Genomic DNA, 14,828 nt, shown 5'->3' with positions numbered 1-14,828 from the left:
GTCTTGGATTTTCAAGAACAAGTTGATTTTTATCGAAGTCTTTGAATTTTAAATGGATAAAATCCTACTCCAAGTTAAACTCTTCAAGATTAAGCAATAAGCTTCATGGTGAACTTCAAACTCCTTTTGACTGAATGCATCTAGCCTTCATTATGAAAAAAAATATATATGGTAGCTCTCTTGGATTGCCTTGATCGAATAGATTGAGCTTGTAGAGTCCCTGTTTAACATATTTTCTTCATGGTTAAGCAAAAGGATTCATGTTTAGACCATAATTCTGTCTTGGCCAAATATGATGGAGTCCAAGTAAGCTTAGGATTGCATGAATATGGATCAAAGTAGGATAACAATAAGCTTTCATAATTGGGCCAAACATACTCTCATACATGCTTGCATGCATGGCTTGCATGAAAGTGAAATTCTTAAGCTTAAAAACCTAAAACCATGAAAATAACATGGAAAACACTAAAAATCATTCAAAATTTAAATTTTATCATCATTTTTGACATGTTAAAACACTATATATTTAGGTGCTATCAGCTTTGCAAGGAAATTATAATAAGATTGTAATTATGATATCATCATTGCATTAAAGCATTATTCCTAAATTCTTCCTAGTCAATGCTTTGTCAAGAAAAGATATTGATAAAAACTGCTGAGATTGGCACATAATTATACTTTTGCATATGAAGCAAGCAACCAATCTCATAAGTTGAAGTTTGGATAAATTTGAACTAACATGTGAATGCTTGTTATAAGAACAAATTTAGTAAACATGACCCAAGATGAGAACACTATATCTAGTTCATATAGTGTCTATAGCTGCATTCTCCTATGATAATTGTATAAGTGATCTTTTGACTTGATATTACTTATGATCTTATAAGATAAATGTTATACTTTGACTTTACGTTACCTATGTTTCTAACCAAGAATTCTCTATTCAAGTATTATTGAATATAACATGAGGTATATAAAAAAATGCATGAAGTAATCAAGATGGGATTCATCACTTTGTGTAATCAAGAAAGCATTTCAATTAGTCTTGATTGAATTAACTAAAAAAATCTTTGGCCAAAGTAAAATAAAAATTTAGAATTGTTTTGAAACTTATTTATGAGTTAATATTAAAGATAAAACTTAATATAGTTGAACAAGATTGAGGTTGCACCAACTTAGAAATCAAAGCCAATAATTGCCTTGAATGGTTCACCAAGACCAAACAAATCTAATTAAATATATAGGTTAAATATTTATCTGGCTCATGTACTATAAGCTTTTTATCAGTTTAGTACTTAAAGAAATAAAATTCATAATTAGGTACCTAAATTTTCATTTCGTCATTCACTTTGGTTTTCGAATTAATGCTGTTAGTCATGTTGCTTACATAGTATAAATATAAAATAAAATCATAACATGTGGCAACAAAATTTCACAAGATTGCTACGTTCATCACCATTTTAGCACTAATAAAAATTTCACAAAAAATCTAAAATAATAAAATATTCTAAAAAAATTGTAAAAGTAACAAAAATTCTTAAAATAATTCAAAAACGAAAAAAATACAAAAAAATAAAAAACCATGAAAATATGAAAAGAATTTAAAAATTCCAAAACATAAAAAAGTAAAAGATTTGAAAAAAACAAAAAAAATAGATTTTATATTTTTAAAAAATTCAATATTTGTTGTTACTTTTTAAGATTTTTTCCTAGATTTTTAGGATATTAATTTTTTCAATATTTTAATTTTTAGAAATTATATTTCTTATTATTTTAAAGTTCATATATTAGTTATTTTTAAAATTTTTTTTAAATTTTCAATATTTCAATTTTTTTTAGAATTTTGCAATTTTTTGAAATATTAAATTAAATTTTTAATTTTATAATTTTTTTAAAAAAATTCATATATCTAGACTTTTTTTTAAAAGTTAGAATTTAATTTTTGAAAAAATTTAAAATTTTTTATTTTTTAGAAAATTTCTTGGTTTTGAAAATTATTAATTTTAATTTTTTCACATTTGAAGTTTTCATTTAATAAAAATATCTAATTTTTTGTTTTAATTTTTATAAAATTTTCCATATATATTTTAATTTTTTATATCTTTTAGAAATTTTAAAAGAATTTTTTAAATTTCTTTTCTTGTTGATGTGCCGATGGCTGAACATTTATATTATATATCATAATTTTATTGGGTTTTCATGACACATAGCTACTTGACTGGTGAAAAAAGTCCAAAATACTAAAATGCTCAAAAGAATACAAGTTTAAATATCTATTTGTGAATTTTTATTCTATAAGTATCCAATTGAAATGTAGAGTATAAGAGTCAAATGAATATTTAACCTTACATATATTATGTTTTAAAATGAATTTCGTAATAATCAAAATATATATTTTTATAAATTTGAAAATTCAAATGTAATAATATATATTTTAAAAATGGATTCCATAATAATTTAAATATATATCTTTTTATCTTTTAAAATTTTCTAATAATTTATATATTTTTCAAATTTAAAAATCTCAAATGTAGTTTTTATCTTTATATATTTCATAATAATCTTTTGTTATTTAAAAAATCAAATTTCTTGATAATTTATATATATATATATATATATATATATATATATTAAAAACAAGCCATTCTTTAACAAAACTCACCAATTTTATTTCTCTACCATTCCTCCACCTTTGTGTGCAATTTTCTTTCTTCATATACTATAAAGTGCAAGTTACATAAATATTTATACTTTTCTTTTGTAGATGTTAATGGTAGACCCTTTGTTTTTAACTTTGACTCTTTTTTTTCATATATTACGAAGTGCAAAATTATAAAAATATTTATTTTCTATTTTGTAGGTGTTGCGGTAAGCCTTTTATCTTTATTTTTGACATTGTACTCAATCATTTAATATTTTTGTTTTCTTTCAAATTAGCTTTAACTTTTTTTTTTTTTTTGTTTTTGGGTTTTCAATCCATTGTAAATCTACTTAGAACCCAACTAAGCTAATCATACATATATATTTCATTAGATACAAATTTACTTGATAAGTTTTGCTTGCATGGATATTAGATAGATAGTCTTTTTAATTTGATACGTATGAAATTTTTGAAAACTTATATTTAAGATGACACGTTTGACGTCATAAATGTGAAGTTCAGAACAATTTAAAGGTGTAAAATTTGACAAGCCATATGATGTTAAATATCAAGATATTAATGAAACTTCTAAAAAATATATGTATACATAAGTAAGTTATCACATAAATTATTTAAAATTTTAGAGTTAATATATAAAATTCATAATTAGGTATCTAAATTTCTATTTTGTCATTCACTTTGGTACTCGAACTAATGCTATTAGTCATGTTGCTCACATAGTATAAATATCGAATAAAATCATGACAAGTGGCAACAAAATTTCACAAGATTGCTAGGTTCATCACCATTTTAGCACTAATAAAAAATTCAAAAAATTTTAAAATATTAAAAAAATCAAAAAAATTCTAAGAAAAGAAAAAAATTGTAAAAGTAACAAAAATTCTAAAAATAATTCAAAAAAGAAAAAACCCAAAAAATCAAAAACCATGAAAAATATGAAAAATATGAAAAGAATTTAAAAAATTCCAAAAAATAAAAAAGTAAAAGATATGAAAAAAAACAAAAAAATTAGATTTTATCCTTTAAAAGGATTCAATTTTTTTTTTTACTTTTTAAGATTTTTTCTAGATTTTTAGAATATTAATTTTTTCAATATTTTAATTTTTAAAAATTATATTTCTTATTTTTTAAAGTTCATATATTAGTTAGTTTTACAATTTTTTTAATATTTCAATTCTTTTTAGAGTTTTGCAATTTTTTGAAATATTAAATTAATTTTTTTTAACAAAATTCATATATCTAGACTTTTTTTTTAAATTAGAATTTAAATTTTGAAAAAATTTAAAACTTTTTATTTTTTAGAAATTTTCTTGGTTTAATAAAATATTAAATTTAATTTTTTTAATATTTAATATTTTTAATTTTTTCACATTTAAACTTTTTATATAATAAAAATATTTAATTTTTTTGTTTTAATTTTTATAAAATTTTCCATATATATTTTTTAATTTTTTATATCTTTTAGAAATTTTAAAAGAATTTTTATTTTTGAATTTCTTTTCTTGTTGATGTGGCGGTGGCTGAACATTTATAACATATATCATGATTTTATTGGGTTTTCATGACACATAGCTACTTGGTTGGCGAGAATAGTCCAAAATACTAAAATGCTCGACGGAATGCAAGTTTAAATATCTAATTGTGAATTTTTATTCTATAAGTATCAAATTGACATAAAATGTAGGGCATAAGGGTCAAATGAATATTTAACCCTAGATATATTATGTTTTTAAATGAATTTCGTAATAATCAAAATATATATTTTTATAAATTTAAAATTCAAATGTAATAATATATATATATTAAAAATGGATTCCATAATAATTTAAATATATATCTTTTTATCTTTTAAAATTAATTTTTGAATAATTTATATATATTTTAAATTTAAAAATCTCAAGTGTAGTTTTTATCTTTATATATTTCATAATAATCTTTTATTATTTAAAAATATCAAATTTCTTGATAATTTATGTATATATATATATTTTAAAAATAAGCCACTCCTTAAAATAAACTCACCAATTTATTTCTCTACCATTCCTCCACCTTTGTGTGCGATTTTCTTTCTTCATATATTATAAAACGCAAAAATTACATAAATATTTATTCTTTTCGTTTGTAGGTGTTAATGGTAGACCCTTTGTTTTTAACTTTGACTATTTTTTTCATATATTACGAACTGCAAAATTGTAGAATAATTTATTTTCTATTTTGTAGGTGCTGCGGTAAGCCTTTTATCCTTGCTTTTGACACTTTACTCAATCATTAATTATTTTTGTTTTCTTTCAAATTAGCTTTAATTTTCTTTGTTGGTTTTCAATCCATTGTAAATCTACTTAGAACCCAACTAAGCTAATAATATATATATATATATATATATATATATATATTATTAGATACAAACTTCTTGTATGGATATTAGATAGATATCTTTTTAATTTGATATGTACGAAATGTTTGAAAACTTATCTTCAAGATGACACGTTTGATGTCATAAATGTGAAGTTTATAACAACTTAAAAGGTGTAAAATTTGGCAAGCCATAAGATGTTAAATATCAAGATATTAATGAAATTTCTTAAAAAATATATATACGTATGTAAGTTATCACATAGATTATTCAAATTTTTAGAGTTAATATACAAAATGGTCCATTTACTATATATAATTTTTCAATTTAAAACCTAAAGAAATAAAATTCACACTTAAATACTCCAGCTTTCATTCCATTACTTTAGCATTTTAAACTATAACCATCAATTAAGTAATTGACATGACATGAAAACTCAATAAAATTATGTTACATCATTTTTGCTTACATGCCACGTGTAAAATGGCCCCATTCTCCACTCTCTTCTCTCTCTTTGATTCTTTTCAATTCTCTCTTTATTTATTTATTTTTATTTTGAATTAAAAATATTTTGTTAATTTTTTTGAATTTTTATTTAAATGCTGATAAAACAATAAATAACGTAGTGATGATTGAATATTTACGTCACGTGTCACAATTTTATTAGATGCTAATGTCACATAAGCAACTTGACTAATGATGTTGTTTGAAGTATTAAAATATTTGATGGAACGAAAATTTTAATGTTTAGTTTTGAATTTTATTTCTTTAGGTAGTAAACTAATAGAAAATGCATAGTTTGAGTCTTTTTTCACATTTAACCAAAACACCTAAAATCATCAATTTTCTTGAATAAATAAAATTTATTTTAAAATTATATAAATATAAAGGTGTATAAAAATAACACTACAAGATAAAGAAGTTGCAAATTGAGGAAAGTTAATTGAAGTGACGAAATTTTTAGTTTTTATTTTAATATTTTATTCGTTTACTTAATAAAATTATTTATAATATCTTGTGGATATTTTTTTTCTTCAAATATTTTTTTCTTTATGAGGTATTCCTAAAATATTATTTATAATATATTTTGAATTTTGTCAAAATTTTTAATTAAAAGGTTTAATTGTACTATGATTTCATATCTTATATATTTATGTATTTTACAGATATCATGCTTGGTAATATAAGATGATAAATAGAATACAATACTAATCATTCTATATTATATTTGATTTGTATATAAAGAAAATGATAAGATTACATGGAGTATTAATCATTATCTTGATATAAGAGGATTCAGTTATCTCAAAATGGAAAGGATTAATTTTAATCCATAAAATTGAACTTACATATCCTATTAAATCCTTAAAAATTATATCAATAATTTAAATTATATAAATTTTGAGGAAGAATAATTTTGACTAATAAATAAATTATCCTATTATAATTCTTACAAATATCAAATATAAATAAAAATAATATTATTTAATCTAATTCTATTCATAATATCACTTTATCCTATCTTATCATAATTTTATATACTAAATACATCCATAAATGATTAAATGGTGTTAAATTATGATTTTACATATATTTAAATAAATGAAAATAATCTATGGATCACCCGGATAACAAGTTAGTTTAAAAAATATAAACAATAAATTTAACCTTTGTTTGGGTTGCGTCGGACTCTTTTGTTCTCGGTTTTTGGACTTCCATAATAAAGTTAAAAACCAGTTGCATTTGGGCTTAGGCTTGCTTATGACAACATTGGCCTGAAGCATGAAAGATTCATTTTAACGATGTCGTTTTAATGTCAATGACATTTAAAATGGCCGGAAGGACTACCCTTTACTTTCACCTTTTGTTCTTTCTTCTCTTGTTTTTCAATTGCCCTTTTTTGGCTCTTCAATCCAAACTCGAGATCGGAACACCAAATGGCAGCCTCAGCGATGGTGGCGGAACCGAAACCCTCCTCTGAACCGCCGTTTCTCACCACAAGATCCGACTTTGGCCGGTACCTGGCGGTGGACCTCGCTGGTGCGGATGAAGACGATCTGTACGGCAGGCTGAAATCCCTTCAAAGGCAGTTGGAGTTCATAGACATCCAAGAAGAGTACGTGAAGGACGAGCAGAAGAATCTCAAGAGAGAGCTTTTGAGGGCTCAGGAGGAAGTCAAGCGGATCCAGTCGGTGCCTTTGGTAATAGGCCAATTCATGGAGATGGTTGATCAAAACAATGGAATCGTGGGCTCCACCACGGGTTCCAATTATTATGTGAGGATATTGAGTACCATTAACAGAGAGCTGCTAAAGCCGTCGGCTTCGGTGGCTCTTCACCGACACTCCAATGCTCTGGTCGACGTTTTACCTCCTGAGGCTGATTCTAGTATTTCTCTGCTTAGCCAGTCCGAGAAGCCCGATGTTACTTACAACGTTAGTTTCTTATCTCTTTTTTTTTTTTTTTTATATTTTATCCTATTTTGAAGTTTGGTAGTTGATTTATTTTTTTGAATTTATGGTTTTGCAATTTGTGATGACAGATTAGGGATTAGTGTTTTGCTTCCTTTCTATTTATTTATATTTAGGGGATTTGGGTTAATTGTTGGAAATAAAGAACGTGGGTTTTGTGATTTTTTTCCAATGACTGGTTCATTCATATAATCTTGTGGTTGCTTTAATTCTTAAGTTGAATACTTGCTAATTGATTTATTTGGATATGTAATCAAAGATTAGGGTTTTTTTTTTTCTTCCTGTTTATGCAATAGTCTGGAGAATATGTGGTTTTGGGTTAATTATTTTTTTATGAAATATGTTTATACACACTGCTATGGAAGATTCAGAAATTGATTGCCAATATTTATTAATTCTTATTTAGTGGTTTATTTTAATGCCAAAATAAAAAGAATTGCATAGATTTGAGTCTCTTTCCTCTTTCATTAAATATTTGATGTATGAGTTTGATGCTATGGATATATTAAACTAATTCCCTTATGTTTTATGTGCTCCTTTGTATTAACTTGTTTGATTTAGCCAGATAAACATAGGATAGGCCTCAAGCTGGAAAGTGATGTGGAGTGACTTACATCTGTTACATGGGAAAATTCGCTTAACTGCCTTCTTTCTATATGGCTTATTTATTTTCATTAGGCAACATATTGCCTTATCCCATATAGTCTATTACTTGATGTAAAGGGAGAGTACAATAATGAGAATAATAACTAAAACAGGCTTTAATGTTTCATTAGTTGACCTGCAATTTTGGGTTGTGTTAGATGTTCCTGGATAATTAAATGGTTAGGACTCCTGAAATATCATGTTCTATAGAACTGATGGGTTCTGCACTGAATTTGTACCATTATTGGTGTTTTCTTTTATCAAACAATGATACTTCACATGTGGCACAAGTTGAAGGATTGTTCTTTATTGAGTAGTTTATTTCATTTTAAATGCCCTTGTGGCTTCACAGGTAATTGTATTGCAACAAACCATATCATATTTTGAGTATCTTTCATGATTTGTAATTGTCCATGTGTTTTTGTAATCTTGTAACTATACTATTATATGAAAAATGTTATATATTTTTCTCCAATTTATTGTGGGGGATCTTTGCATCATTTGTCTTGTATGATTGATCCTAGAAAAATTTTACATATTAGCATCTTAGTTGCTTTATTTCTGTTGAATTTGTTTGAATGTTCTGTTATATTGATTCCTTTATGTACCCTTTTTTCTACTGATAAATAAGTACTGGCCTTAAATTTAAATTCATTTCCAACTATCAAATTGGAATTTTTTATAGACACCAACTACAACCTTAAGTCATATTTGGTACCTAAATCTTAACAGTAGCGAATTGATTGATGTGCATTCTTGTATTATTTTTATTTGTTGGATAAAGATTCTTTGTTATGGTTAGTCTCTGATGTAGTATGTTAACCAGACTCTTTGAGTACATACATTTTTCTTGGAATAAAAATGACAATAGTTATGCTTTTGGTGGTTGTTTCTGGATCTGAGACTTTGTTCTCTTCTCTTAGGATATTGGGGGATGTGACATTCAAAAGCAGGAAATTCGTGAGGCAGTAGAGTTACCATTGACTCATCATGAGCTCTACAAACAGATTGGGATAGATCCTCCTCGTGGTGTTTTACTATATGGTCCCCCTGGCACTGGAAAAACAATGCTTGCAAAGGCTGTTGCTAACCATACAACAGCGGCCTTCATTAGAGTTGTTGGATCTGAATTTGTTCAAAAGTATTTGGGTGAGGTAAGGGGATCTAGTAGTCATTTTTCTTTTAATTTTTATTATTGGATTCATCATTCACTTTAATGTAAGACTTAGTTGCCTTCAGTAAAACTTGACTTTCCTTCTTACTGATTTTGTTAATTGTTGGCCGCACGCTTCCTATTCTGCCTGTGGATAATAAAACTTGAGCATTGTATTGTTTTAGGGCCCACGGATGGTTCGTGATGTCTTCCGTCTTGCTAAAGAGAATGCTCCGGCTATTATCTTTATTGATGAAGTAGATGCCATTGCTACTGCTAGGTTTGATGCTCAAACTGGAGCTGATAGAGAAGTTCAGCGTATCCTCATGGAACTTCTGAATCAGGTAGTATATATGATGAGAAATTTGTTAACGAATCAATAAAGATGCTGCATGGTCATTCTCCTTAAAAATATCTGAGGAAATTGATATTTAAATTTACAAAATTTTTTTCTGAACTATTGCTTTTGCAACCAACTTTTCTAGATGGATGGATTTGATCAGACTGTGAATGTTAAGGTCATTATGGCAACCAATCGAGCAGACACTTTGGATCCTGCACTTCTTCGACCTGGAAGGCTTGACCGAAAGATTGAGTTTCCTTTGCCTGATAGAAGGCAGAAGAGGCTTGTTTTCCAGGCAAGTATGGAAATGTATCAATGCCTGATGTCATTATTGCCATTAGCACTTTTCTGTCCTATTTATGATTGTCTTTAGTTGTTTATTTTTCATTTGTTCCTCTCAATTTATTCTGATTAGATTGGGATTACGAAATGTTGCATTTCATTTTGTTGGCTGTGTTTAAGGTGATATTTCCCTTCACAGGTCTGCACTGCCAAAATGAACCTAAGTGATGAGGTGGACTTGGAGGATTATGTTTCTCGACCCGATAAAATTAGTGCTGCGGAGGTTTGTTGTTGCATACTATCATAGCTTCGTATCTATATTTCTCTAGTTTAGGTCATAAATCTTTTTCAATCATTATTTGGCATGCCTGTTTGATTCATACAGATTGCCGCTATCTGCCAAGAAGCTGGAATGCATGCAGTTCGCAAGAACCGATACGTCATACTTCCCAAGGACTTTGAGAAGGGTTACAGAACAAATGTGAAGAAGTCTGACACTGACTTTGAGTTTTACAAATGATGAGATCTTGAAGCCGGGGAGAAGTTTGCAAATGCTGGTATTTGTGGGATTGTTACATGCGAACATTGGTTTGATAGGGTTCATGTCACACTAGTCCTAGTGTCTGTAGACTTGGGAGCACAGCTACGACATAAACTTGAGAATTTTCAATTTGGAAAAAGGGCAAGCTATTGATAGGAGTAATAGAGACTTTGATGTGAAAATACGGGATCCATAGATCTTTGGTATGGAAATTTGAAGATTAAGTAATATGAGCGATGTATAATCAATCTTTAAGTTATGAGATCAAGGGCGATGTATAAAATTAATCTTTTTGAGTTATGAGATCCTTCTCCTTGAACCGTTGCTTTAGTTATGTGTTGTGGCTATTCTTTTATGGACATATAACTTGTCAAAGTGTTGATCATTGGCTTTAGATTTTAGAGTTCTTTTTCCAGCATCAAAATATTTTAAAAACAACGTTTCCTAAAATTTTTGGTTCCAAGCTTATTAAAGGAGATTATTATCTATCTACCAAGTATAATATGTATAAAAAGGGCTGACGAGACTCAAGTTAAATCGAAAAACCCGACCAAAATGGAAGGTTTAAGGTAAATCGGGTCAGCTAATTCAGGTTATATGAGTAATTCGGTTTAAACGGTTTAGGTGGTCGATTTTTGAGTTTAGTCTCTGACACTCTAATCGATCAAGAAAATCGATTTTATTTCCCTAAAATTGATCTCGACATGTCTTTCGCTGGCACTCAATTCTATTTCTTTTCTCTGCCTCTCTTCAAACCATTTTCTACTTCAGCTCTCCTTAGTTCCAACAAATCACAGATCTGAGTCAAATTTTCACTCACTCAAACTTTCAAGCTCTCACTCTCTGAATATCTCTGGAGTAACAGTCACAAACGATTTGTTGGCTCTTTTGGAGTTCAATCTTGAGCTCAATCTGGTCCATCATTCTATTTCCCTAAAACTGATCTCGACATTTCCTTCACTCACACTCATTCTATATCTCTTCTCTGCCTTTCTTCAAATCCAGATTTCAATCTAGCTTTCCATAGTCCTCACAAATCTAAGTCCAGCTCTCATTCACTCAAAATTTCAAGCTCTCACTCTCTCAAGTCAGTCATAAACGATTTGTTGGCTTTTTCGGATAGTGAAGGGAAGAGAGACAAAGAAAGAGAATATGGTGGGGCTTAGCAAGCATTTGATCATCTTGGCTCGGACTTTGGAATACATTAGTTGGAGTTCAGGGCTTACCAACAAACCTAGGGAACTAGAAAGGGAGGTGAGTGCTTTTGGTTGGCGGCAAGAAATTGGATTCTTATTCGCCTTTATTCAGTCCTGGGACCACTTCTCCCTGTTCATCTCATTAAGCTTCCATTAATCGCCTTAGTCCAGCATTAGATCCCGTGGGTCCGGGCATTCCTTACTTTTTTTAGGGAGCTGCGGTCAGCCAGTGCGGAAGAATACTTGGACAATGGAGCTTCTGTTCCTTCCATCGGATCAGATGCAGAAAGAAGAGATGAGGTCTGGGAGTGCATTCATTCCCCAGGTTCGGTTGCTGCTACTTACGAAGATTGAGAATGGTATCGACTTGCCCCAATGGGAAGTAGGCTCTATTAGGCATTCCTGGGTCTACAATCACACTAAAAGAATTCCGAGAGCAAGCATTCAAGGTTCTTCTATCTTGACTTGAAAGCTAGTAAACGTCAAGTGAAATAGGAGTTCTCTTCTATCGCACCGATTACTGATTTTCGTGAAAAAGGGCTTATGAAAGATTGACTGAAGTAACTTTCTCTACCACTTAGGTGAGCTAGCTATTGTTTGAGCTATTTTCCTGAAGCGATTCCCCTTGCTTGTAGCTTGTAAGTAAGAAATGGGTTATTCAACCAGTTGATGAGAGTCGGTTAAAGAATGGATACTACGCGTCAATTCTCAGTCGAGTTAGTTCAACTGATCTTCTCTGAAGTAAGCGCACTTTCCCAAGCTTGAAGCAAGAAAAAATGAAGGCCATAATAAAGGGCTCTAGCTAGAAGGCATAACTCTACTTTATTTAATGGCCACTTCCTATTAAGATAAGGTTTCCCATCCCTCATTGCTGCTGTTAAAGGATTTGTTGTTTTTACTATGCCCCTTTTTCTACAAGTTCAAATAAGGTGCCAGGGATACCTAAGCCCGAAATCTATTTCTCTGATGAATTGTACACGCGCTCTTTCTAATGATAAACGCTATCTTCAAGCCATGCTTTGGTTGCCTTGAGGTTTTGACTCCTTTTTTTATCCCCAATTGTGCATCTATATCATGAGATGTTTCTGTAGTGCCCCTCCACTGATTTCAAATTGTTGGCTTCAACTGCATGATATTCACATTTGGTGTACGAGACTGCGAGCTTTAGATAAGCATTGTTATAGAAAGATCCAAAGACATGAAGCTAACACCTGGCACCGGAAATAAAATTTGGAGGGAGCGGTGAATATTGCGGGATGCAATCATCTTGAAGGAAAGACTCTTGTGTAGTAGTTTCCTCAGGGATTCTCCTAATAAATTCCATCACCTAACAAGGAAGCAGCGATCGAGTGAATAACATATATACTTCTAATGTAAAGATCAACTAGGATAGAAATAAAGCATTGGGTAGAACTCTTCTTTGGTCTCAAGGTAATAGCTATAAATAATCATAGACTCATCGAAAAGGGTAGAAGAATGGGACTTATTATGGGACATACGAAGGATTTCAAGTGTATGATCATTACGCTTCAACTAGGTTATTCTATTTCACCTCTTAGATTGAAAAGAGTTTAAATCAAAATACCTAAGAGCACGGCGATACATTTATACAAAACTTCTACCCTGGGCACATGCAATGGAGCCAAAGACAATCAAGTGAAATCCAATCTATGAAATAATTTGATTTATGGATAGCATCAAAGGTCATAATGTCAAAGGAATCATTACTGCAAGGCATAGAGAGGGAGGTCATAAATGTTTATATCGTAAAATCGATTTTTAACGAAATGAACAAGATATATATCATAACATCATAACCATAGAATATGACCCTAATTGAAATGTATACATTTGTGTCATACACTATGAGGATGGTGAGAAGAGATTTATTTTACATACCAGAAAGGCTATAATTGAAGATACCATTGTCCGATACTTTGTATGAACTCCTATAATAACAAACTTGCAAAATGGATTTGTTTATCATAAAGAGAATAGTTGTTCCTGACCCTACTTTATCTTAATTTTTATTTGAACAAGTCAAAGTTATGTTTTGGTCTAAGTGGAGATAATATTTCTCTTCTATATGTCCATGGAGTTTTAAAAAATCCAAACATCTCAAAGATAGATAGAGAGGTGGGAATTTGTCAAATGAACTACACTCTTTCGTATATGTCAAAAGTCCATTGATGAGAAGGGCCAGGGGGAATCTTGAACCTAATTCCTATAATGATGAATATAAGCGCAATTGAAATTTTTGGGGAGTTATACATTTGTATATTGATAAGACCATTCTCTATTTCTTGAAGTATGATCTTTCACTCGAAAGAACCATACAGCCAAGAAAAACCATGAACCAGAATAAAAGGCAATCACTTACCATTCGTTAGTGGTGTAACTTGCAATCATGGTTTCTGGTATCAACACAGATAATCGAATATCAATCACAGTTTGATGTGCTTTATTTAATTTAAACCCTTTTCTTGCTTTTTAATGTATAAATATGTAAAGGAAGGCATTTTTGGGTCTAAAGGAAAAAATGATCTTTTCTTTCATTAAAGACATCGGTAGCCAGTTATGAGTATTTTCAAATTTTGGGCTGACCTAACATGTACAATGCCACATCAACTTGGTCATGTCACCAATTTATCCTGCAGACCCTATGCTTTCCATCTATAAGTAGGGCTATCCAGGCATTATCTAATCATTTTGCTTTTTTTTACTTTCTCTCTATTTTACTTTCTTTTTGACATCTTATAGCCAACCTCTGACTTAAGCGTTAAAATGCAATTGTAAGAAACACTCCCTGCTTTCACCTTTTATAGCTCTCTTTTTCACTATTGTGATTTTAAGGTTTTACTCTTCAATTCGAAGTTTAGCACAAACATTTGACACGCTAGGTAAGAGTTATTATACATTCTCTGGCCAAGCTAAATAATATGCCACATAGAAAGAGAGTTGTTGAGGAAAGAGAGCCAGTTGTCCCAATTGGAATAGAAATCTGCACTAGCCAACCTATAGACTGACCTACGTTTCTAGCAGTCCCAACAATGGAACAATTTCTAGCCCTAAGTGAACAAATACAAGCCTTCAAGTAAATGTCCCAAACCATAACCCTACCCTATACCTCCAAAGTACTTAACATAGTCAGCCTTGGTAAACAATTAGTAGAGACACAACTG

The 14,828-nt window shown here is 29.6% G+C and overlaps 1 protein-coding gene across 1 annotated transcript; it reads left to right on the top strand.

Annotated features, from left to right (window-relative positions):
• The first annotated feature begins 6,874 nt into the window (after positions 1-6,874).
• On the top strand, positions 6,875-10,780 carry LOC111310412 (26S proteasome regulatory subunit 6B homolog). Its single transcript, XM_022909852.2, has 6 exons — positions 6,875-7,450; positions 9,055-9,285; positions 9,470-9,628; positions 9,770-9,922; positions 10,109-10,192; positions 10,295-10,780. The coding sequence occupies exons 1-6, from the start codon at positions 6,953-6,955 to the stop codon at positions 10,427-10,429; spliced, it is 1,260 nt and encodes a 419-aa protein (XP_022765587.1). The 5' UTR covers positions 6,875-6,952; the 3' UTR covers positions 10,430-10,780.
• The last annotated feature ends 4,048 nt before the right edge of the window (positions 10,781-14,828 follow it).

This window comes from Durio zibethinus, chromosome 19, assembly GCF_047325235.1.
Source record: "Durio zibethinus cultivar Kanyao isolate XHJ-2024 chromosome 19, ASM4732523v1, whole genome shotgun sequence".
NCBI classification, from domain to species: domain Eukaryota; kingdom Viridiplantae; phylum Streptophyta; class Magnoliopsida; order Malvales; family Malvaceae; genus Durio; species Durio zibethinus.
The sequence above is the reverse complement of the archived record's forward strand: the minus strand, read 5'-3'. Positions and strand labels throughout refer to the sequence as shown.